Here is a 25416-nt window from a genome sequence, read left to right on the forward strand (position 1 = left end):
AGTTCTTTGGATAGAGACCAGTTGCACATTCTCACCCTTCTGGATTTTTGTGAGTAGAGAAGTATTCACATCATACAGATAAAGAATAATTATTACAGAAGTACATTTTTCCTTCTGTATTGAAAAAAGAGACAGCTTCTCAGCTGGCATAAATTTGTTTAACACTGCTAAAGCCGAGACTTACACCAGGAACATGAACCTTATTAGTCTAGAAGGAAAGTAGCTAAGTATTACAAAATCTAGCATTTTAGAGTAAAAACCTTAGTGGCTTAATTCATTCCCTTACTACAGTAAGCAAAAGGCACTTCACTTGCTGAGCTTGCCTCAACAGCAGCACCCAGCGATGGTTTGGCTTTATGTGTTGGGAAAGTGGTACCCTTACCCTGCCCACTTCCACCAAATTGGTGACCATGACAACACTTGCAGAGTTTTCTTGCCAAATCATTCGCCAGAAATCCTTCACTGTCTCTTGCATCGGCCCTGAGGCAGGAGAAAAAACAAAAGGAGATCTTAAAAGAGTGTATCGAATACCAACAACTTTTTCAGCTGTTCCCCAGACACTGCCCTGTTCCCACAGGATCCTACTTCTCCCTTTCAGAGCACCCCTCTGCAATTCAGGGTTACGACACAGACCACCGTGGACCTGAGAGATGAGACACCTCATCCTTTCTCTCAGAGGGTGTTTAAGGTTCTAGCAGCCTGGAAAGAGAGGTGATGGCTGTAGTAGAAACAGTGGAGATAGCTCAGTGGGTAAGCATGTGTAAGTGATGGGACATGGATGCATCCTATAGTAAGTCTGTAATTAAGGCTGTATTGAAATTTGTACCTGATGCAGCACTGAAATTCCTCCATTTCACATTTTAATATTTTTTTAATTATGAAGGAGGAAGAAAGCATAGAGAAATTAGCCTTTTTTCTGAAGTTTCCTCAGAGAGAAAAATTTCAGGTTCCAACAGCCAAACAGCCAGTACTCACAAGACTTTAATTAGAGCAGAGCCTCCCTCTGACCTTGTTTCCTTCCTCTCTTCTACACTGTAGATGAAAACCTCCCTTTCACCCACTCTGCCCATACTCCATCCCCCATGTTCTCTGCCCTGCTGCATTCCCTGTACCCGTACATCCTCAAGCGCCATTTTTATTCTAATATATTTCTTGACTCAACAGATACAAGCCAGCAATAAAGTCATAAAGCAGAATTTAAGAACGGAGTCATTTCTGTGAACATCCCTTTTGAAGGCAAGGAAAGCACAAAAATGAGGTCAAATAATGGTAGAGGAAGTGGTCATGGCATAAGAGTTTGGCCACAATGCAGGAAAACAGCACCCTGGTATAAAGAACAGGAGTAGGGAGGTTTGTCATTGAACATGGATAGCCCTCAGCATTGAATTGTGTTGGGTTGGTTTGTTGGTTTTTTTTTTCCCCCTAAAGGGACATAGAACTCATCAACTAGCTTACAGAAGGTGGTGTTCAAATGCATTTCTTACTAGCTCCCACTGACCAAAAGTTCATCAGTCACAGGCTTATTCATACTGCTCTCCCCAAGCAATTTCACTCCAAAGGCAAAACGCAAGCTCCATAAAGTCCCTTTTAGTTCTAATCTCATACTTCATGCACAACAGACACATTATAGATTGTACTGCAACCTCTAAGTCTGTAGCATTTTTTATTCCTGTAGCTCAAGTTTTGCATTTGAGTGCACTGAATGCATTTTGCTGTTGGAACATCCTATACCCTACATCCTTCCCTTTTGTGTCCCTGTAGCAAGTTTTCAGATGTTCCCTGAAACAGAAGATGTCACCCTATAAATAGCTTTTGCAAAAGTTTAAAGCAGCAGTGATTTTACAAATATTTAGACATACTTGCCTTGAGTTGCAATGTAATGGCGAGGCCGGTGGTATCCCTGAAAAAGAAGAAAGTATGTGACAGTTTGTGAGATGACAGTTCAGACAAAGCACACCATTTGTATGTAATTCATACTTTCCAGGTACCAACAGGTGCTCCACTCTTAACAGTGTACTAACACTCGTTATTGAATGAGTGAACATAGGCAGATAGGTTGCCTTCTGATATTTTAAGTGATAGTATCTTGCTCAGACTGAACAATAAGATCTTATTATGCCAAAAAGAAAACAGGAATGGGGCAGTTTTCACGATTTCCTTGAAGAAACATGAGTTCTGTCACTGACCTGTGGGAAACTCTGAAAACTAATAGGCAAAAAATTGCACCTTCTTGTCTGAAGAAGAGGAAAGGTGTGCATTTGCCTCTGTATTAAAATGCTGCATTTAAGTCTTATGTAACTTTATTAGGTGTATATTTCATCCCTTAAAGAAACTCTTCTGAACGTTGTCATGTTCCTAAGAATTAGGAGTTGCATGCAAGAAAAGCATGTTCGTTTGATCACTCTGTGTGTGCGAGGGAGGCTGCTTTTTGAATGTTATTTTATAACAGTAAAAAAAAAATATGTCAATCTATTTACACGCCTTCTGCACTGCAACTTTCTAAGAAGTTGCTAAGTCTCAGATATCTACTAATGCTATTGTGAGGGGCTGATACTGATTTCTGCATACGTCATTTAGCCCACACTCCACTTATGTTGGCGGATCTGTCAAACATAGGAAATCTCCATCTGTCCAGATTGGTCAGACAGAATAAACTGGAGACCGAGAACCTTCTCCCTGTCACAACATGATGTTTGTATAATGTTCAGCTGTCATTCATATCAGATCAACAGTCTGTCCCTATGTAAGATGCACCAAAGTCATAAGCAGACTTGTCAGCAGGAGTGTTTGTCATAGCAGGGATGTCCAGGAGCCTTACGTCGATGTAATTGGCGTTTATGTAGTCAGAGTGAGGGTCCCCATCCAGCAGCTGCAATCTCACTCTTGAATGATCATCTGAAAGAAGGAAAGAAAAAAAAGTGACAGTAACGATAAAGAAGACTTTGTAAGTGCTTCACTTCATCTGCCAATTTCTGCAAGTAGGTAATTGAATACTTAGAAAAAGAAAGAATATCACATATATTCCTCCTCCTACAAGCTGTTTCTTTTGTGTCTAAGTTCTAATATGTAGGTCTTTAGGTTACTGTTCATTTGTACACTGTGTTCGTTTATATTCACTGCTGTCACCATGACCCTTACAGAGAGCTTTGACACAGACCACAAGTGCTGCCTGGCTGGAGGGTCTCAGGACAGATCTTTGCAGGATGTATCTCCATTACAAAAGCCATCTTCACACTTGGAAGTAACAGCCTCCCTTGGCTTCATCTGACCTATGGAAACTGAGGCAAGAGCTAAAACTGTCCACATCAGGATAAAAATAAATAGGTCACAACAGATAAAAGATTAAGGAGTGTAAAATGGCAAACGAAAACCTGCAAATGAGAAATGAGGCAACCCAGAAACCTGAAAGGAAATACCAAAGGAAATCAAAGCAATGTTCCTTAGTGCAACCCACGGAACTCACAGCAGCATCAAGGCAGTGTTAAAAAAAACCCCAAATTAGAAATGTTCATGTTTTTCAGGACATTCAAAGTTACTTTAGATAAGGCAATAAAATAACAGATATCAATCTTTCCATCTCCCAGCATGCTCCGCAGTTCAGATGCAGAAAGGAACTGCCCCAGCAGGCAGATTATGTCATGATTTTCCACCAAGGGAATATTTTGATCTTTCTCCGGAACAGCTGGCGCTGGGCTCTGTCACAGGAGATCTCCACGAGCTGGGCTGTTGAGCTGATTTGGTCTGGCAATCCCAGCACTGGAATGCAATTAATTGCTGAACTGCCATCTAAGGGCCAGTTGCTTGGCAAGGGCTACTGGGCTACAGAGGTCACTGCTGGGCATATTGGGATCATTTTTCAAGGATTTTTTAAAGGAGCATAATATGGAGTCCATTAAATTTATTTCCTCTCTACCAGCTCTGTAGACCCTAGCTCTCAGTCAGTAAAGCATTAATATTTAGAAGCACTTTGCAAAATAGAGGCCTAAGCATGATTTACATTTAATTAAGAAGAATCATAGCAATGAAACATAAAAATACAAGGTGTGATTCTGCAGTAACTCAGTCAAAAAGTCATCACTTAATTAAATGTAGAATCAGATAATAACTGTGAAGACAGATGTGCATGCAGTTCTGAAAGCCAAGATCTGGATATATATTAGTCCGACAGTTAGGTAAAGCAATGATTCTCTGTTCATTCTTTGAGTGAGATTTGCACACCCAAAAGATACAACCACACTGCTGTATTAAATCCCATATTTGCATTCAGAAATATTACGCAGGTGAATCCATCAAAAGCTCTCTTATATTTGTATTAATAAATATAACCTTTGTAGATGCAGTGGAAGTAGGTGTATGTCTGAGTGCTGATGTCCCCAACTCTAGACAATTACCTGCGCCCAAGGCAACTGCACTAGGAGTTGCAGTAAATCATGTGGTTAGACAGACAACAACAGAATTTATACTTAGAGCAATTCACAAAGACAGACAAAGAGCTGATTAAACCGGACATCTAGATGAAATACACAAAATCTCCTGTAGACAATTTCACACTTGCGATTCAAGGCAGCAAAGCTAAGCTAGTTAAGAAACTCACAGAGGAAAAGCAAAGCAAAAACCCCTAGAGCTAATGGTCAGGAGGGGAACATTTACTAACTCCTCTTGTGATGCCACAATATAATAATAATGTTATGAAAGTCTTAACTTACTGCAACACTAGAACTAAAAAGTGATGAGACAAAAAATGACCCTAATGGCAGGTGAAAAGAATCTCAGGTTGATTTTTTAAGTGTGACAAAGACACTGTCTACTCTCAGTGTGTAGCTGAAGTGCTCTGAATAGCCCTCCAGGAAGAACCTGCCTCTCTTCATTTAACAGAACCAAACCCCAAAATTAAGTTTCAGCTCTTTCAGCCACTCTTTAGTTCAAAACTTAAAACAGACAGGATGAATACCTCCTGAGGGAGCAAGATGTGAAAGACCCGTGATGGAGACTGCAGAAGAGGTCTGTGCATTTAAGACAATTACGGATAAAGAAAAGATGCTCTGTAGCTGTAAAAAGTGTTGTTGCTTTTTTCCCTTTAACCTAAGTACCGTTATTCTGTCTGTGAAGAACAGTAACGGATGAAGAAAGGACCACTGGAAATTAATGATATTTTTTTAAAAAGGAGACATTCGGGTTTAGGTCCAATTATATTTTGGGACCAAATGAAAAATACTTATAGTTGAACTTTGCTTCAGGAGGACAGAATTCACAATATTTCATTGCATATTTTACAAAAATGAGATTAATTCATGCGGGAGATTTATTTCTCTTATGAGTGCGAGCAGTGCAGCAGGAAAAAAAAATGTGTATAGGGTAAGCACTCTAAATATTAATGATGTCTTAATGGTGCCTTTAATCTTGTTCATAAGTTTAGGAGCACAGTCTGAATAAAAGTTCATGAAATAACTTACCTTGTAAATCCCTTTCCCCCCCCAAATTTAGACATTTATTTAGCCTTTTTTTTTAATGGAAAGGGGCAAAATCTAATGCAACTTATTATGCTACTAATAGTAATTATCTTGTACTTAGTTTTTTTCATCTACAGACTTTAAAGGACCTTTTAAAGAACAGCAAATGTCTTCACCACATCTTCTCCCACAGGTCAAAATTTATTTCTGATTTTGCGTCCTTTCCACTGGGCTACACTAGCCAGGGATACTAAATATTTGGCACACTGAAATGAAAGTGTCACTCAACTCTTCTGTAAATTTATCAGAAATCATATCACCATGTTCCAAATGGATTATAAGAAACTTCAAAAATGGAGGGAGAAACAGAAGAAAAATTGCATTCAGTACTGCAAAAATGGAAATATACTTTAACAAATGTATAAATGATTTTATTTCTCCCTGTTTACTAAAGCCTGTATGCAAGTTAGCAGAACTCTAAATTTGTATGAAGAGTACTTTGACTGAAAATTGGTCTTAAAACAGATTTTAAAAATGACAAGAAATTCACTGAAAAGCACTGTGCTTCCATTTTAGCACAAAAACGTTATCGCTTCAAACTTCTGTCAAAATTCCCATTAGTGATCATTTGAAATATCATTGCAATTTTTCCACATCTCATTCTGGCACCAGCACTGGATTAATCTCACACAACTTTCGCCATCTAAATATTATGCAGCTAGTCTAAACTGGCTGTCAAGGTTCCCCGCATAGTCAATGGAGAAATGCAGACATCTTTTGAGAGGATTCAATCTAGCTCTGGTACGTAAGGATGATTTGTTCTTCTAAGGCACTCTGTCCTCCCCTTCCCTTCCCCACTAATCCTTGACTGTGCCTTGAGAACTGGGTAACAGCGAGGTGTGATGTATCCCACCTTCTCAGGATCACATGAGACAAGAGAGTTTAGGCACTACAAAAGAAACCATGGAATAAAAGTGGTTGGAGGACAAAAGACTTCTCTTTCTAAATCCAATGCTGTTTTGTTTATTTTATTTTATTTTTATGCATTATCCATGGCCATGGCCAAGAAATGTGCTCCACCTGAGTTTCAGCTTGGACCTCTGTTAATCTCTGTTGCTTGTCTCTTCCACCACAAAATTCACTGATTAATTCACAGTCTTCCAGCCCAAAGCATATGGTAGTCAGAGCTTGAAGAAAACAAAGCAAATTACTGTCTTTTGTCATCAACTCAATAGTTTTTAACAGACCATCACAAGACTTTAAAACCACTGTGCCTAAGTGGGAAGATGCTCCACTGCAGACAGGAAGATGTGTCTAAAGTAGCACCAGTACGAGCATTCCTGTGAGTGCTGACCTCCTTCTGTAATATGCTCAATAACAGGAGAAAAGAAAGGGAAAGGAAATATTCTCCTGTAAGTGAAAACAAAACCCAATCCTGTATCTCTATGTCTTCAGCTCTCACCTGATAGACTTTACTCTCCCATAACGTAATGGCTCTAATCTGGACAAGATGGGGAGAAATAGAACCAAAGGTCCCATACAGCTTCTGGGTATTTTCTCTTCTATGCAATGGGTTCAGCTCAACCCACAAAAACTCAACATCTCTCCCCTCACAATGATTTGCTGATGCACTTTGAAGGCCTCAATATCTAGGCCCTAAATTAAATTTAAATAATTTTGATTCAGCACATAAATGGATACACTACCTATACTTGCCCCCTAAAGAAAAATCTTGCATCTCCACGACTGTCTTTGCTTTTATACCCAAAGTGCAGGAGCAAAGCTCATGGACTCAGCTGATATAAAAATTCTGAGTAGGGCAGATTCTTCCAGCATGGTAAATCTGTGCATCTTTCCACAATCAACAGTGGATTTCAGTGGTCATACAGACCCCAAATCCACTCCTCAGCTTCTTTTCTTCAAAAAACATACCAGTGTTGCAGACTGAAGGGAACCCTGACAAGCAAGGGTTTAAAGCATGGAAATGCTTAGACCTCTCTTGCATCTCCTCTCCATGAACAGATTAGCCTCTTCTGCAGTTTTGATTTGCAAATGTAAGAACAGCAGATGTTGGGGCTGGCAGTAAGATCTAGATTTTCAGAGAGGCACGATGTTAATACAGCCCTGGGAAAGCAGTGAGCTGAGTAAAACAGTCCTGTAAGTGTACTATTACCCAGAAGGCCATAAAGACAAGATCTAATCTTCTGTGATTCACTGAGCAATGCTACTTACTGCAAGAGCTTACAAACCCACATCTTAACAAAAGTCTCTGAGGCAGTTACAAAAGTTAGATCAGAACCTGAGTTTTCAGTTTACTCCCCAAAAGGCATGGGATGTCTTGTTCTAGGAGGGATGAAATGGCAACTGAGATTAAATAAATAACGTTAATTGCCATCAGCCTTTTACCAAATAAACTGGTAGGAGCAATCAGTGCATACTCTGGGTTGTAACTGCAATTAGAATTCCAGCACAACAAAGCAGCTAAGGGTGCAATTGTTTTCCACGTCCCCTCCTCTGCTCAGGCTTTTGCACAGTTTGTACTCACCAAGCACAATTCGTTTTCATGATCTGCCCAGAGGGAGCTACTCTACTGCTATTCTCAGCTCTGCTATCAATTCTCTATTCTGGATCCTGTCGTTGCCCATCAGTAGGGTCTGGCTCAAAGCTTAGCCACTGACACCATTGATAATTTCCCAATGGTTTTACAAAATGTCTGATGAATGATATGCTCCTTCCTTAGGCATCCTCTCTTCCTTCTCCCTAGCCTCTCCAAAGTGAAGCAAGGTTTTCACTCCATTTTATCACTCTTTATTGCACATTACTAAATTATTCTTACTGTCTTTTAGAAGAGCTGTTGTCTCCTCAAACTCTTTGTTCTGATACACGTTTGAAGTTAGGAAAGCTCACTCAACTTTGTTATTAACCTTCAACTCTTCTGTATCACTACGCTCTTTCACTACCTTACTTTATCGATGCCTTTCCAACCTCTCAACCTCATTCTGAAATCTTTCCCAACAGCCCTCAAACCTGAGCTTCTTCTGGTGTTTTATAATGTGTAGATACTTTTTTTCTTAGCTTTGAATTACATTTTGCATTCCCTTATTCAAGCACATCACCTCCTATCTGTATTACTACTGTACTCATATTTATAGCTAAAAGGCTAACATCACTCTTCGTTAGACAACAATCTTTGTGAACGCCTTCCCTTTAGATAATACCCCATTTATCTTCCCTGATTTTGCTTCCTTAATTTCTTCTCACATTTCACTTTGAGTTCAACATTTTCTCTGTGACCACCTTCAACATAAATTAGATGGTAGCTACTGAAGACAGGCTTGTCTCTTTTCACCTCCACTTGTACATTGTAACAACTGCTTCCTCAAAATCACACAGGAAAACAAAGAGTCTTTCACATTTCCTTCCTTATATCATACTATGGCACTTCCATCTTCGATTCATCTCCATTAATCTAATTTAATCTAAACAAGTAGTAGACAGGTAAATTGAACCTCTGGAGGGATCTGTCTTTGCCACTAAGAACACTGGGAACTTACAGCACAGTGGAGCCTTTAGGCAGCTGAAGTTAAGGGAGACTGTTCCCACACTAACTGTAATACTTCAGGTACTACCATTTCCATTTTCCACATGGAGAAACAAAGACTGATGGAACTGGTGACCAGCTCACAACCAATGCAGAAAGACAGCAGAAGAAGTGGGATCAAATCAGGGCTCACAAACTTCTGATCTTCATTTCCAGATTTCTTAATCTTTACCATGTAGTCCCTGAATTGAGCTGTTTTATGCCATTTCCCCAAAAGTGTTACATGAATAATTTCTTTCAAGTCTTAAGAGAAAGAGAGGAGTAGTTATGTATGAGATGATGTTTCTCTGAGGCCAAGGGTTTTTTTTTTAATTCTTTAGTAAAGTCTGTTCTCCAGGAAATATATATTTAACCTAAGAAAACCCACAGTATTAAATATATCACTCAGTGTGACTTAATTCTGCTCTTATAGTGTTCTATAGATTTATCTAGACATGAAAATCTACAGCACATTCATTTATATTCTTATTTCTTGTTCTGATGGTCTCAGGCTTGGCTTCTCCATTTGACGCTGCTCAGCAGCCCTTGAAAAGAATTACTTCTCACACCTCCTTTCCCCAGTCATTACAAGGTATAATGAAACACTGGGGTAAACTGCCTGGAGAGCTCGTGGGAAGCTCAACTTTGGAGATTGTTAGGAAGAGGCTTCACAAATATCTGACAAAAACGACAGAGGTGAATCTAGTCCTGACTTGGAGAACAAAGCTGACCTAAATGGTTTTATGGAGACCTTCACTGCCCTGCAGTTCTGCAGCGTATCAATATTCCTGTAACATCAACAGTAATTGGTTGTTGAAAGGAGTAGAACTAAAAAGCTTTAGTGCATTTTCAGCTGCCTTATTGTATTTCTGAGGCAGAAGCTAAGCTTGTCCCACACATCAAACCAGCTCTCTGGGGACATGCAGTGACTGCTCCACTGGTTACTGACCACAAGGAAGGAGAGAATCTGATCTCTAATTCATACCTTAAAATTTTATATATCTGCATCTCATTTTTTCTGCTCCCATTCATACCACTGAAAGATCTGAGTTACGCAGTAAAAATGGACAGAAAATGGGCATCATCACCCACTGTGAAAATCTGACAGAAGGATTTACCCCTTAAATTACAAACATTAAGCACAAAGCGAGATAGAAAATGCATAAAAAACTGTAAAGTCTTACAATGATTTTATGTAAAATAATGAAAAAAAGGTAAAATAAATCATAGAAACATAGCTTGTACAAACAGATTGAACTACTGAATGCTCAGCACTATAAAGCAGCTTTTAGTAAGATTCTCAAACACACCCTTTTCCACAGAATGCATATAAAATCTTACAGAAAGCTCAGTTTAATGTGAATTTACACCTACAGGAGATTATGTTTCCATATCTGTTCTTATTGCGGTTTTCGTCTTCCTTGGCTGTATCCCAGGATGCTGTCTGGCCCTCAGGTAGTGCCTGCAAAATAAACAATAGTGTAGTGATTATAAAAATCTGGCCAATGCCTTCAGGTGGATTAAGATGACTGAGCAGGGCAAAAATAAAGGTGCTGCATAATTCAGTAGTCAACCAAGCAAACAGCTGTTCTTGAGGAAAGGGCACATCCACTAATGCAAAAAGTGGAGCTTGGTGCAGCCATTTGCATCTCTTGGCTTTTGCCAATGAAGAATCATTTTCCTCCTGCTACTTTCAGATCTAAAAGGATCAGGGGAATTTGTTTCTGGCTGCACAGTCACAGGTTAACCTCATTTCCCTGTAGAACAGGTTTTGTGGAGATTTCACATACATATACTTCTAAGAAAACCCAGATGGCTGAAACACTGTTCTCAGTCTTTCAAATTTAAGTTGAAAACAGATACAGTGGTTTCACCTATTTCTATGTAATTAATAATGGAGCGATGAAACACAAACGACCAGCTCGTTTTCTCTGGGGAAAAATGATAAAGCTCCAGGTTTTAGATCACATATAAGGAAGAGAGGCAAAAGGAGGTAAAACATGCTCATGAAATATGAATAGTCATTTTCCTAAAATCTGCTCTTTCAGCAGAGAAAGGATGGGATAAGGAAACTGGCAACACACAGTGCTACCCTGCCCTACAGGGTGGTCCTACAACTATTCTGAACACACTCTTTCCCCTTGCGACACGTCAGGAAGGGTCTCCAAGGAGAGCCGGGAGAACAGCGCCTGTTACGGGGTCTGGCTGGCGGATGGTCCTTGGAGACGGCCCGGCTGCCTGCAGGCAGGATGATCTCTCTGTCCCTGTCTCCGGACGGTTGGGGACGTCAGCCCAGGCCGGTCACACAGCAAGCACAGCAGTGCAGCAGCCCCGGCTCCCTGGGAGTCGCCGGCACCACAACTGGATGGAAGGCCACGACCTGCAAACCGCTGCTGCGGCTGCAGCCAGCCAGGCCGTGACCTGGGCCAAAAACAGGGGCAAGGAGAACAGCTCCCCCAGAGATCTGCTTCCTCCAAGATCTGCTCCTTAACATGATCCTACATTACTAAAAACACAGCAACATCATAAACTGTATTATTTATGGTCCCTACAGAGTTATGGGGGTTTTATACTGCAATCATTGTAGAATCGTATCTGCCTTAGCTAACAGCGGGTAGTTTAACACAGCTGTGCTAGAAAATGAATTTATATTCATCTTCACAAACCATCCAGGTCTGTTACAGTGCCTGAATGCAATAGCAGAGAGACACAATTATTAGGATCTACAACACTGACATTACAATTAAACTTAATATGAGCAAACCCGTGGCAGAGCAGATCGTTGTGAATTTCCCCCAAAGGGGTTCCAGGACAGAAAATGTCAGGCACTGCAGCACTGCCACGAGCTCTGCTGACAAAAGGCAGGGACAGTGAGCTCCTACTCAAAAGCCCAAGAGAAAGCGTAATAACTCTGTAATTGGTGAGGGCTTTGATCACACATGTATTTCCTTTACAGATAGCTGTTTCCAAATAGAAGCTCATCTCCTGAGCAAAAAGATCCCAACCAACAAACCCATACACAACAAAAAAATCCACAAGTAAATGACAAAAGGTGAGGAAGGTTCATTTTCATCTTCAAAGACTGAGGAAAAAGGTGCCTTATTTTTCCACTAATATCAAATTACAGCAGATTGACTAGAGAATGGCAACAGTCATTAGACATCTAATCATAGCCATCTGAAAAGAAAAAGGAAAAAAAAAAAAAGAAAGTCTTTTCTCATGACTTCCACGTGGGAGAAGCTATCTTGGCCAAAGAAAATACATTCAGGTCCAATAAATCCCTTTTCAACAAACCCTATCCTTTCATGCGATTTGAAGATGAAATTCTCTATTGAAATGGATGTTTTTATATTTGCCTGATATAGCCTCCAAAGATTTAAGAGTCCAGGATTTTTCATCTCATTCAATACCAAAGAAATCTCTGCTTTTCACAGAACTATCCATCTCTGAAGAGAGGAAGCACAGCTCTGGTTGGTGAGGAACATAAACTACCTTTGCACAGGTGTACCTTATACTCCTACTTTTATAGACACCAGATGACCAAATTGGAGTAACTGCATGTACACGGGTGGTACAGCACAAGTATTTTTGTTGTGAGATCACTAAAAATGCACCACCAAAAACTGAAACCACATTAGAAATATAAAGGAAAAAATATCAATTATAATTTGGTTGTGTCCAGAAAAAGAGGAGCATACCTAATGTTTTCTTCCTTCAGTTTTTGTCTGTACAGTAAGTATCTCTATAATAGCAAGAAGGGTTAATATTTCTGTTTCTCTCTGCATTATCAGAAATGGTAAATCAGGACAGATCACTCAGGCAATGGTATTTGATCCACATTTCACAGGAAACACTTCCCCTTCTTTCTTTGATTTGTTAACAGCAAAATTTAAATGTTCAGAAATCCAGACTTTATTTTTAGGTTTTTCTTACTTTTCTTCTTTTAGAGAAGTTCTGTAAAATTTACACTGAAATATCTTTCCAGTAGTGGCATTTATGTTACAATGATGCTTTTTAAACTCAATTGATCTAATTTTTATCTGAAATTACAAGGATAGTCTCTAAAAGTCAGCTTCATCTCAATCAAGCTTTCTAAGCACCACAGCCCAAACATCACTAAATTGTTCACATTAAATTGAGGCTTATTGCAAGCCAATTTAAATTTCCAATAGATGCATTTAGTTAGTTCACTGTTTGTTTTTAATTTAAATACGAAAACTTGAATCATTCATCTGCACTGATCTACCCCAATGCTGCAGTATTGCTGCCAAAGGCAACAACATCAATTAAAAGCCTTGCTGCTCATCTCAAAGTGTGACACAGAGTCCTTGGCCCTCTCCCTGCAGTCACTATCTTCTCAACAGTGATGGCAAAACTGTTTCCACAACTCTGTTGCAACCCAGGGTCAAAAACTGCTTTAGCAAAAAAAAATAACCTGGGAAGAAATATTTCAGCCAGTTCAGTTCCCTTAAGCCAAAATTGTCCATGGACAGCATCTACAGTAACACCCTGCTGCCAAATACCTTGCAATGTCACGTCACAGACTGAACCACAGGATCTATTCTTTTGACCAGATAGAAGATGTGTAGCCAGACAGAAACGAAAGGGTTAAAATCCACAGATCACATCAATAAGATGGAGTCTCAACACTACCATGCTTGAGGAAGGAGCCACAAAATCCAAAATAACTAAATGGTCTCACTAATGCAGCAGGCAAATGTGCTTTAGTGACATCCTAAATCATCACAGAAAATGAGTTTCTATACTTAAGCTTATTATCTCCGCAGCCAGTAATTGGTGTTTGCAGTAAGTCTGTGGGACTAGTCTTGCACAACAAATTGGGGCTGATACGTTCCGAAAAAGGGACAGGTGACACTTAAACGTGTCCTGTTTACATGTTTACAGCTATGCCTAATCCCAGATAGTGCTATCTACACCCAGTGCCAGTGATACATTCTTCTCTTGTGGTCTGCATGTTTTATTGCTATACAGAAGCAGCAGCCAAAAAGGCCCAAGTCACACTCTGGCCTCAGGTGCAGCAGGCAGACCCAAATATCACACACGGCAAGTGCTGACAGATTCCCACGTTCACACACACAGAGTTATCATCCATTTCACACCAGCAGTGACACCACTTACACAATCACATCCTACTTTTCATCTCAGTGTGGAGTTACAGAAATATTTTTGTAGATGCCCTTGGTAAAACATGCTGCCTGTGCTCTAATGGTCTGTAGGTGAAGGTATACTTTAAACAAATATCGAATGTCATTTCCAGGTTATTCAGTGAAGATGATACTGTACAGAGAAGAGAGATTGTCATGTGTGACTGATACACTCTGTTCAAAGTGATTTTTCATCAGAGTAAAATTATTTGGTAACATGTCACTAAATAGGCTGTAATTTATGCTATCAATTTGCAAAGTAAGTAGAAAATCAGCTCCTTAGAAGAAAAAACATATTTGGAGGTGACATTGATATTAGTGTATGAAAACACATTTTAAAAGAGACATCAAATTCTCTTCTAAGATCTTATCAACCATCCTGCAAAACGTTTTGCAAAGCTGGTTTTGCAGCTTTGTGTTCCTCTAGATTCCAGCCTGAGACACCAATCTCAGCCAACTTAAACCTCCCACTTCCCGGGAGTTATAACACTCCTTGACATCCTCCCTGAATCTGTGGTATTGCTGGTGGTGGCTGAAAGCTATCTGGAACTGAAGTGCTGCCTGTGTCCCATGCTCTAACATCCAAATTTCACCACTGAAAATGACTGCTCCTTCAGGCAATTACCTCTGATTGAAGGGTAGGACAGCGCATGTGATTCGAGAGCTTGTGGCATTCTCCAGGCTATTTCTTGTGAAGAAAGGAATTATGCAAATCTATATAATGTCATCATCATTATATACATATGTAGATAGCACTTTCTGGGAAAGGCAGAACTTGTGGAGCTGAAAGTTGCATTGACATTTTTCATGCTAATGTGCTATTTTGATAATTGCCAATGCCAGTGCCAGAAAATTACATATATGCCAGCACCTGTTTTCTTCTTGAACATCACGAACTAGGTCTCAGGGCAACTGTAATTGAGCTGAATGTAGATCTGGGTACTATTCATGGAAATGGAGGCCAAGGGGGAGCTAAGCAAATCTCCTAAGAGAATTATTACCCTTTTTCAATATTAAACAGAGCTCTTTATATTGATAGTTTAATTAGCGTGCTTGATTGTGGGGCATGAGTGACTAGACCTGGTTAACATACAGTTACCAGAAACATTTATTATGACAGTCTTTGATGCCATCTGATTAAAAAAATACTCCCTGGTGACAACCAGGAAAAGATTGCCTCTCAATTACAGCAAAACCCAGAATCAGTGATACAAACCCCATGGACTCTTACTTGCAGGGTGGAAAAGTGAGCTGTTTTCATTAAGTAACTTATTTTTCACAGCTGTTATGTTATTTTTAAGTAGTTTTAATGCCACTACGCATATTAATTGCTTATTGCCTTCCCACAAGCTTACTACATTCATTATAATTATCACTTGCTAGAGCAAAGTCTCACATATGTTTGATGCTACTTCCCTCTTCTGTTCTCTCTGCTCTAAATGTATATTCCCCTTCTAACTCCTCCCCGATGTCATGTTTCTTCTTGTCATTTGGATTACATTCCTGGTCATTCCAGCATGGGGTGGGAACAGGGCCACTTTCATTTTTGAGCTTAGTCTTTGCTTCTCTCCTCCCATGGAGTTGGAAGAGTAAATCAGTCGCACATATTCTGAGACAGAGGTTTGAGCATACTGGAAAACTCCACCTTCATTTAAAGTACACAAGACCTTTGCCTTTATAATTCTGCATTCAGGTCATTAAATTGTGATTAAATTTGATCAATTGTTACAGAGGCTCTGGAGCTCCCAAAAAGCTCAAGTAAAACCCTTCCTTTCCTTAAAGCTTGGCCTGCACTATTGTCAACAAAAGCACATCAATAAATAAGGGACTATAGGACTGCAAGTCCTTCATTGAGTTCAGCACCTGTTAAATATTTATTGTCTGCTCTTCATGGGAGAGAGGGCACATGCTAACAGATGAGCACAATGTCATTACCTTACTGCTGTAGTAAACACCTTTTTTTTGGACTAGAGGGCCACCGAAGATTGCTAGGGCTCTAAAATCCTACCCTCAGAAACAGAAATAAGATGGAGAAAGGATTAAGAGGCTAAGGGAATTAAGGAAAAGCTCTTAAAAACAGTTATCCTCCCCTCCCAAGCAAGAATTCTTTGCAAGTGCAACTTCTGTACTCATTCATGTGAGTGAAGGTTCCTCTCACCTCATACTCCTCTTTAAATCCATAGCCCTGTCCTCGCTTCATCTGGGTGATGTGCTGCAGCAGGTCGGCCACTCGGATGGCTGGCTGGAACTGCCCCCGGGGGTAGGACATTTCCACCGGCTCGCAGCTCCGGTACGGGTGGGTCTGGATAGTCAGGGTTGGCTGGGTCATCTCTCCATGGCTACTGTCTGTTTTAAAGACAGGGAGGCAAAACAAGCTTTCACCTATCTGGTATTTCCAGTCTCATTCCTGCTTTGTTTGGTTATTTGTTTCTCCACCACCCCATAGGTTGGTGCAGGCAAAAGAAAGTAAAGAAATAAGTAGGAAACCCACACTTGCCTACAGCTGCCTAGAAGGACCACACTGAATATTTCTGGTGTCAAGGAGACAAACCCAAAGAGATAGGAACAGAGTAAATAGCCAGTCAGGCTAATGAGGATACAGCATATAGAGAGAAGTAGCACATTTTGGAAGGGTGAGCTCTGCATAACAACTCCAACTGAATTACATACCTTTCTTCACAAACCTGCAAACACGACTGAAAGATACATACAGATGAGCGTGATACTGAAGAGGGATTTGGGGTGTACAGTAAGAGATAACTGAAAGGGGACCAAGTTAATAGCAAACAAATTATTAGCATTTCAAATAAGTCACACAGGATGTTAGAGGCAAATTAAACTTCTCTGCTAGCTCAGGTCTAAAATTTATATGTCAATTACAAAGATCTAATATTATCAGAAACAATAAACAAACCAGCATATAGTTATCATGCATGCAGAAATTTAAATTTCAGATATGTAACTTTTCTTTTTGAAAAAAATGGATTAAAAAAATTCTCTATCACTATGCAGATGGAATTGTAACCTCTTACCTCCCCAGCAAAATTCTTATATACACAACAAAATATTTCTGGTGAACTAATAGAAAAGAAATAACCAGACAACTGACTGTCTATTCAATATTTATTTTTAACAACAGAAGCTAAGATTAAATAAAAAATTCAGTTTCTTATCTGCCAGAGTTGACACAATTTAAATAGTCGTCCAAATAAACCACTGGTCTTTCCTTGATTACAGGCATATGAGATGCTTGGGTTCTTTTGCGCATACAGGCCTTAACATTCTGCATCAATTCTTTCTGGTTTTATCCAAACCCAAAATATTAGTAAACAGAAAATGTATCTCCCTCAGATTGTTCATAAAAAACCCTTTAAGATTGCATACACAAGGTGGTTTTTTTTTACAGAAAGCTTACTGACAAAGAGCCTAAACACTATCCCTTGTCAGCAATACTACAGTCACATTTTTGAATGGATAAAGAATAAATAAATCAAATTGCAATTTCAGGGTGATTTTTGTGAGGCAGACATATGTCTGAAATGCTACTCTAAACATTGCTATCCTTGAGAAATCACCCTGGAGTTTTGATCAGAAGCAGTCACGATCTCTGCTGTGTCCCGCATTGCAAAGGTGGGTAGGAGCAGAGAGATGCCTTCTCAGCAGCTGGCAAAACAACATGACAAAACACAACAAACAATGCTTTAGCTGGTTTACTGTTATATTAGGGGGAAGATATCAAGACAGGCATATGCTCTGTTTTGAAGCTGCAGGACTATGAAGGAGAAAGGAATGCCAGCAGTGGACACTGCTGCAGGGCAAGGTGATCTCCATTGTGAGATAAAGAAGTCTGATGGTTGATTTATCAGAGATGCTGAACACATCATGCTTCTTCTGAAACAAATTAGTGCAAAGCGATCATCTGCTCTGAAGATTAGGCTACTGAATTTAAGGATTTCTGAATCCCAGGTTCTCATAAATACAGTCACACTCCCAGGACACCTGAAGATTTACAGAGCTATGGCTCTAGTGAAGCAACCCTCACATACAAAATGTGAATAAATTTGGGATTTAAGGAAGAGTAACATCCAAAGCATTTGTATAATCATCCCTAATGCTCCGACTAATGACAGTGTGAGAACTCTGAACAGAGGGAATTTCAAGGCTTATTAATTCCCCTAGTTGGATTCGCTTTCCCAGTGCATCTTTCCTTGCCTATTCCCTATTAACCTCCTGTAATGGAGAGGAGAAGATTTTTATTGCGGACCATTTCCGACAGACGTACTATGCTTAATTTTCCATCATTAGGTTTAATACAAACCCAATTTCACAATTGGCTTCTCTGAGGAACCTGCAAGTAATGCCACATTTTTATCAGCCCCAATTAAAAAACATTACGATATCCCTATTCAAGAGGGAGTCTTAAAACTAATGTGTGGTTCTAGTGCTAATACAGTAAGGGCACATGCAGAGCATAGGCTACTTGTAAAATGTAGCTCAGATCAGTCAGCTCCTTTGCAGGCAATTATTAATGTCTCTCTTCATCAGATCCTTTAATTCTGGTGTGCTTGGCTCTCTTCACAGAGAGAAGTATCATGGGGAGAGGTGAAAGCCAGAAAGCGGTGCCCCCTCCTTTCAGGTGTAAATTCCTTCAGAGTAGGCACCCAACTCAGGAACTTGAAGCTGCTCAGCAGCAAAGAGGGATCTGACTCTGGCCTTTGAGTTTATAGTGACAACTGTGCTCCTGGTCTCTGGTCAGATAAAAAATGGTACGAAACTCACAGACTGTGGTAGTAGCTTCTGCAGCATGGTCCGTGGCACCACACCATTTTGCGTGCCTCTCACCTAGCCAAGTGTTTTTACTTAAAAAAAAAGTGTCACACTATCTGGGTCATCCTACCCTCAACCCTATGACACACAGAACTGAAACTAGGCACAAGATCACCTCCTCTGGACATCCGTGACAAACACATTTGAATGGCCTCTGCACTACCTGAAAGAAAACCCAAGCCCAACAATTGCACCAACTCAGGACAGTTGGTTATTCCCACCAGCATTTTATCTGAGCCAAGGGAAGAGTGGAGGGGCTTTTATGGAGACAAATTGCTGCATATGAGGCGAGCCTAGCATTCTTAAGTTCTGCTAATAAAGCCTGATGCAAGAAACATATTGTTCCTCCTCTGTCTAATCACACCATGAGCATGAACCTAAGCATGGTTAATGAGGCGCTCAGGCAAGGCACGACACCTTCTATCAAGATGTGCTGTTTGCAGCAATTTTGTGAACAATTCAAAATGCAGGTTGGAAGGGAGGTAGGCAGCAAACCCATCTCTCACTAGGACAATTAACTAAAAGAGTCTTTGGAGGGCTTGCAAACAGACTTTGCTTTTCCTGCAGGTTGCAGCTATAAACCACATCTGATTCCTTTTGGCACGGTTATTACTGTAAAAGACAACAAAAATACCAGTCCCTCAGCAAAGTCAGACTTGTGCTTTAATTGTTGCACTAAAGGCAAGTCACAGCAATCTTTCCCAGTCCCTTCTCTCTGTTCCCTTCTTTCAAACATGCCCCATTCCCTTGCTAATGAGGATGAGTTCGTAGGACAAATTGGCCAAGACTTTCACTAAAGTTTCAGCAGGGCCTCTAAAGTATGTGTGCCTTTTATGAGTTTTCAGTGAGAATAGCAAATCAAGAAAATAGATTTTTTTTCGAAAGATGCTTGAAATTATTCACTCTAATACTCAGAAACTACTAAACATACAGAATCATGCAGCAGGTTTTTTTGGATTAGATTTTGCATGCACATCTTATTTCTAGTCATATGTCCTCATTTTGTTGATAGGAACACATACCATCATATTTCACTGCACACCACGATGGAATACAGTTCCAAGAAATAATCCAAATGAAAACATTTCAAGAGATGGTGATTCTATTCTGACCCCCAAAATTGTGGCAATGGTTAATTACCCTTGCTGTCTAAACATTTCTTAATTGCAATTTGACTTTGCTTAGCTTTGACTTGCAGGCACTGAATCTTATTATACATTCTGTGAGATTAAAGAGCCCTCTGAGCATTTGAAATCTTGACCCATGCAGGCACTGATCAAATCACTTCTTCAGTTTCTCTTTGATAAAGTAAATCAATTGAGAGCTTCTGAAGTCTCATTAGGGCGGGCTGTTCAGGGCTCCAGTTTCTTCCTAGAACCATTTCCAATTTTCCACAGTTCTCTCTGTGGAGCTGTAAATAAAACAGGTATTCTGCATGTTGCTGGAAACATGCTGTTTGTAAGAGGATCATTTCTAATATGAGCAGCTGCAACAGCAAAATATGTTGTCATCTTGTTTGTTAACCCCTTTTAGTGCAATACACTTGCTCCCCACACTAAGATGTCTGTTGCCAATGCAGATATTTTGATTTCTGGAAGCTGGCACTTTCATTATCATCCTCAGAATTCACAGAATACTCTGAAATTTTGTGTAAGATGTTAAATCAATGATTCATTGGCTCTCACATAACTGTCCTGATTGGGAAACTCTTCAGACATCTCAGCGTATCTGTTTAGGGTGTAACTGCAGATAATCAAATTTAATGATGTTGATGCCACTTTTAATATTCACAAACTCTCCCTGCTTATGAAATGGTGCTTCTTGTGCCTCTCTTCTTTGCTGGAGGAAAAAAACATGAACTTGCTAAAGTAAACTCTGAGGTCTGATTCTGTCAAGGGAAACATAATAGAGTCCAGTATGCAGAGAAAAGTTGAAGCAGAGGCCAGCTAGGAGACATCTTTCCCCTAACCCAGAGGGTGAGATATTCTTGTCTGCCTGCTGCTACACCACCTTGCATTATATACCTTTTTTGCTACCCAGACAAGTAAAATGTCTCCCTCCACAGAAAACTGATAAAATCCTCCACAGATGTCACAGATAAGATGAAGAGCAGCTGAGAAATTAGATTCCCAGCCTGGAAGTGGCTCTGTATGATCAGACCCCTGTGCAATGTCCCAATAAGCCTGGTGGGAGGGGACCTGCTCATCCAGAGCAGCTTTGGGGGATTGAGTCTTTAGATCCTTTTATAGATGTCATCTTGTTTCATACAGTTTTGTTAGCCTGAGAGATAGATATCTGGACACAGAGTATGATGTTGTCTTCTGACCAGAAAACCAGACTATGCCTCGAACAACTAAAAGCAATGCAGCACCGATGTGTCATGTTGTGTATGAGAAGCTTCTTTCAAAATGTTTGCTTTAATATCCACAAATTCCTTCTGTGTCTGAAATGACAGGCCTATCATCTCTGCTTATATTTTTATTCTCTTAGCCTTGGCAAGTGTGTAAGATGATAAGGCATCCTTTGCACAAGATAAATTATATTTTGAGTGGTGTTTGTGATGGATTTAATTACACACATATCCAATCTCTCTATACTAGAGTAAGGGTTGTCAATTATTTGACATCTTCCAAGGATGACTACAGCATGGCTAATATCTCTTCCCCTTACACTAGGGATATGGTGCGAGCTGGTGAAATTAACTTGCTTTTTTATGTGCATCAAAGCTTTATTATATGATAAATATCCAGTTATAATATGCTATATACAATATAAAAAGTGGTATGGCAAACCAAAGTCAAACCATCATTTGTCTAATGATATCACCTGAGCTATAAAAAGGCACGTTCCTTAACAAAAAGCCTTTTGACATCAGGTTTGACAGAGAGTGGAGGATGCATCTTTCACTTCAAAGGCTATGAAGAAGCCACATGTGTATTAAAAAAGAAAAAAAAAAAACACTGGAGAAGGTAATTTTCTCTAGATTCTGAAGAGATTTTTAAGAATTTCTTGGTAAACACCTTGCACAAGTGTATTCTAATCTTATAAAAACTGTTGCATACATTTGTTTTCATCAGCATAGAAGAAAATCCCCTTACGAGATGTAAGGCAGATGCGTTGGTGAGCTGGGCTAAGACCTGAGACTACTGGGTACCTGCATATAACAGTGCAGCTCTTTGAATGCATGGACTTCACCAAATCAAATCTTTCTTCGCCTCCTTGGTGAAAAAGGCTGTCACAGGTTTACCTGCCTTACAGAGCAATTCCTTACTTACAGCTGAAAAACTGTTGGTAACTTCAAAACAGCACACAAAACTAGAAGCCACTAAATACTGGAACTTTCCAAGCCACCCGATCATCTGCAGGCAGAAAGAAGTGCAAGAGAAATTCAGTTCAAGAGCCTACAAGGGTATGCACCTCTGTTGCTCACTCTGCTGAAGGCCAACATTAGCACAGCAAACTGGTGTCAAAGCCTCTCCCACAGCTCTGTAGAGGCTGACAGGACCTGGAAGGCTACAGATACAATTGAACAGATCAAGTCACTAATTTTTCAAGTTTCCGTTGCATAAAAATAACTCATCTCACAATTTAAAAAGCCAGTAATGGTACGATTTGCTAATGCAGCAACATCATCTTAGTACTTTTTTAGTTCTTCCAACATTGGATTGTGGATGTACCAACAGTAGTTTAGGCATAGGTAAAACCCCATCCAACTACAGAAGAGTGAAATTCAGGTTAAATTTCTATTTCTTTCTAAGCACAAGGCAGTTTTTGTGTGAGATTTCATGACAGAGATCTTTGCTTGTTCTGCACATCTGTAAGTAACTAAAAGGCACTACAGTCCTCATCCTTTCTGGAGAGCAGCAACTCTTGTTAGGATCCTCTTGAGCAGCTGAAATTAGAACAAGGGTAAAGGTCCTTACATATTGCCAGGAGATGTTAATGGCTGTAAGGGAAGGACACACTGGCTCCCCTGAAGAGACTGCCCTGATGGCCCCTGCTGAACAGCCTTGAGAGCTACTGGCCATGCACATTTTCTCCAAAACTAACCTCTAAGGTTCTAATACCCCTCTTCAGGTTTTGCAGTACTGGTACAACATGGGCCTACTGAAGTATAAAAATAGGGAAAACTACCTCCTTTATTTGTTAGTATTACATATTTACTTCTCTAGTGAAGATACTTGCACAAAACGTTTAAATTGAGTTGTCTACAACTGGAAGAGAAAATTAAGGAGCTGAAAACATGCATTACACAAACCAGTATTAATCAAGCATGGGATATGGTAGAGGCAAAACCAAAATCCCCTATATCTTACTATCAACAATCACGTCACAGCCAAGCCTAAGGAGCCATCCACTATTGCAGATACACAACATTTATTAGCAGAAGGTGTAACAGATGGGAACAAACAGCACTGAACTGCAGGTAGTGCCCAAAGACAGATATTGGTATTGGGATGACTGATGCCCTTTAAAAGATCTCCTTTCCTTTCCCAGAAATTAATAAGAGTCAAAAATTAGACTTATTTTGCTCATACAGAAACATCCAATGCCTGGTGAATCTGTCCGACAAGCCAGAATGTCAAGGTTTTAGTTTGTCTTCAACTCACAAGATATCAATGCCAAGGGCTTCACAGCACCTGTGGCTGTTAAATAAAGATGGAACTGATGCGTGTTTTAAAAGTACTCTGTACTTAAATAGTGCTTAGTAAGTTTGAAAGAGTTTTGAATACACCAGCACAAGACAGGTTTAATTCCTATTTCCTCCTTTTCCTCTCTAAAATCTGGGATTTTGAAAGTTTTGGAGGCTTTTTTGACTTTTGCTTTCCCATGAGAAGTACAGATTCAACCTGCTTATTGCTCCTTGAGCTTACGAAGTGTGCAGTTCACAGTGTAATTGTCACTATCAGGACAGAGGTGGGAAAACAGCTCCCTCAAATGAGGGTGCAGTTTTCACAGATGCTCAGTACCAGACTCAGAGCAGTTTGACATCTTCCAGTAAAATGCAGGTATGGACCCTGTTTCTAAACTACAGCTAATCTACTAAATCTAAATCTACTTTTAGACTTTTCTATTGACAATACCAAGTCTCTCGGAAACAAGAACAAACCTTCTGGAAAAAGGACTCCTTTCCTTCCCTACCTTGTTAAAAAAGATAGCAGGATAAATATGTGTATTCTGGCAGCCCCTCCAAGCCTCTGTGCCCTGGTTGTTAGTCTGTAAGCCAAGGCACTTAAGTGATCAGTTGTAATTTCTTCCTGGTCTATCTGTGGGCATTCAACGTGCTCAGAGTAATGTTTAAAGCAGCCATGGTAGATTCCTGTGCCTGGAAGTGAACATTTACTGTAGGTAATCCAAAATGACAGGTCTGATAAATACCACTGGTTAGATTCTGATCAACCACACATCATCCTTCTGATTCATAGTGGAGGAATTGCCTTCTTCAAATTCCACACACAGACAGCATCCTCCAGGGAGAGCCTGAAGTTGTAGGCTGTTATTACTCACTTTCAAGGGAACACCTCCAGTAAGTTTCTGGATAACTTCTTTTATCAGCTAACAGTTTCTGCTGAACAGTTTGCTGTCTCTGTTAACTTCCTGTAAAAATGTATTATTTTTAAAAATCCAAAAGCTAAGAGCTGCACACTGGATGCTTTATTTATCATCCGAACAAGAAAAGTTAATTTTCAGAGATGCTGAACACTAACACCTCCCTCTAAAGTTACCAGCAGTCATCAAACAGCCTCTCCCTCTCAGAACCCGCCTTTCTGTTTTCCTCTCAAATCTACACCAGACTGCTTGAATATTTAGCATTTAACTCTCAGCATACACTGAATGAAGTGGGGCCACCTGCCCAAACCCAGCTTCTAATTTCTCCAAATAACCTTTATACTTGCAACTGAGTCCAAAACTGTAGGCTCCCACCTGCTTAGGACACACAAGTCCTCACTTAAATTTGCAAGTCTTGAGGCAGTTTGGAGCTGAGCCTCACTCACGGGACAAGGGGTAATGGTTTTAAACTAAAAGGGTGTAGATTCAGACTAGATATAAGGAAGAAGTTTTTTACCATGAGGGTTGTGAGACACTGGGACAAGTTGCCCAGAGAAGCTGTGGCTCCCCCCTCCCGGGAAGGGTTCAAGGCCAGACTGGACGGAGCTTTGGGCAACCTGGGCTGGGGGAAGGTGTCCCTGCCCGTGGTGGGGTGTGTGAATGTGTGTGTGTGTGTGTGTGTGTGTGAAACTGGATGATCTTTAAGGTCTCTTCCAACCCAAACCATTCTATGATCCTACGCCAGCTGCACAGGCACAACAACCTATGTGAGTTAAAACTAAACCGAAGGCAAGGCGGCACATGAGAATTTGGCACAAAATGTCAAATTCCATTCACAAAAAGA

General features: G+C 40.1%; 1 protein-coding gene across 3 annotated transcripts in view; it reads right to left on the minus strand.

Moving 5' to 3' along the window:
* The window catches only part of PTPRT (protein tyrosine phosphatase, receptor type T), a 338779-nt gene that overhangs the window by 29138 nt on the left and 284225 nt on the right, over window positions 1–25416 (minus strand). For all 3 annotated transcript variants that reach the window (XM_026862069.1, XM_026862068.1, XM_026862067.1), the window contains 5 exons: window positions 16354–16541; window positions 10405–10492; window positions 2819–2895; window positions 1864–1900; window positions 383–480 (listed from right to left, as the gene is read on the minus strand). In XM_026862069.1, the coding sequence (XP_026717870.1) occupies window positions 383–480; window positions 1864–1900; window positions 2819–2895; window positions 10405–10492; window positions 16354–16541 (488 nt within the window). The remainder of the gene's footprint in view (window positions 1–382; window positions 481–1863; window positions 1901–2818; window positions 2896–10404; window positions 10493–16353; window positions 16542–25416) is intronic.

The sequence above is a fragment of the Athene cunicularia genome (genome assembly GCF_003259725.1).
Source record: "Athene cunicularia isolate RWA chromosome 20 unlocalized genomic scaffold, athCun1 chr20_part1, whole genome shotgun sequence".
NCBI classification, from domain to species: domain Eukaryota; kingdom Metazoa; phylum Chordata; class Aves; order Strigiformes; family Strigidae; genus Athene; species Athene cunicularia.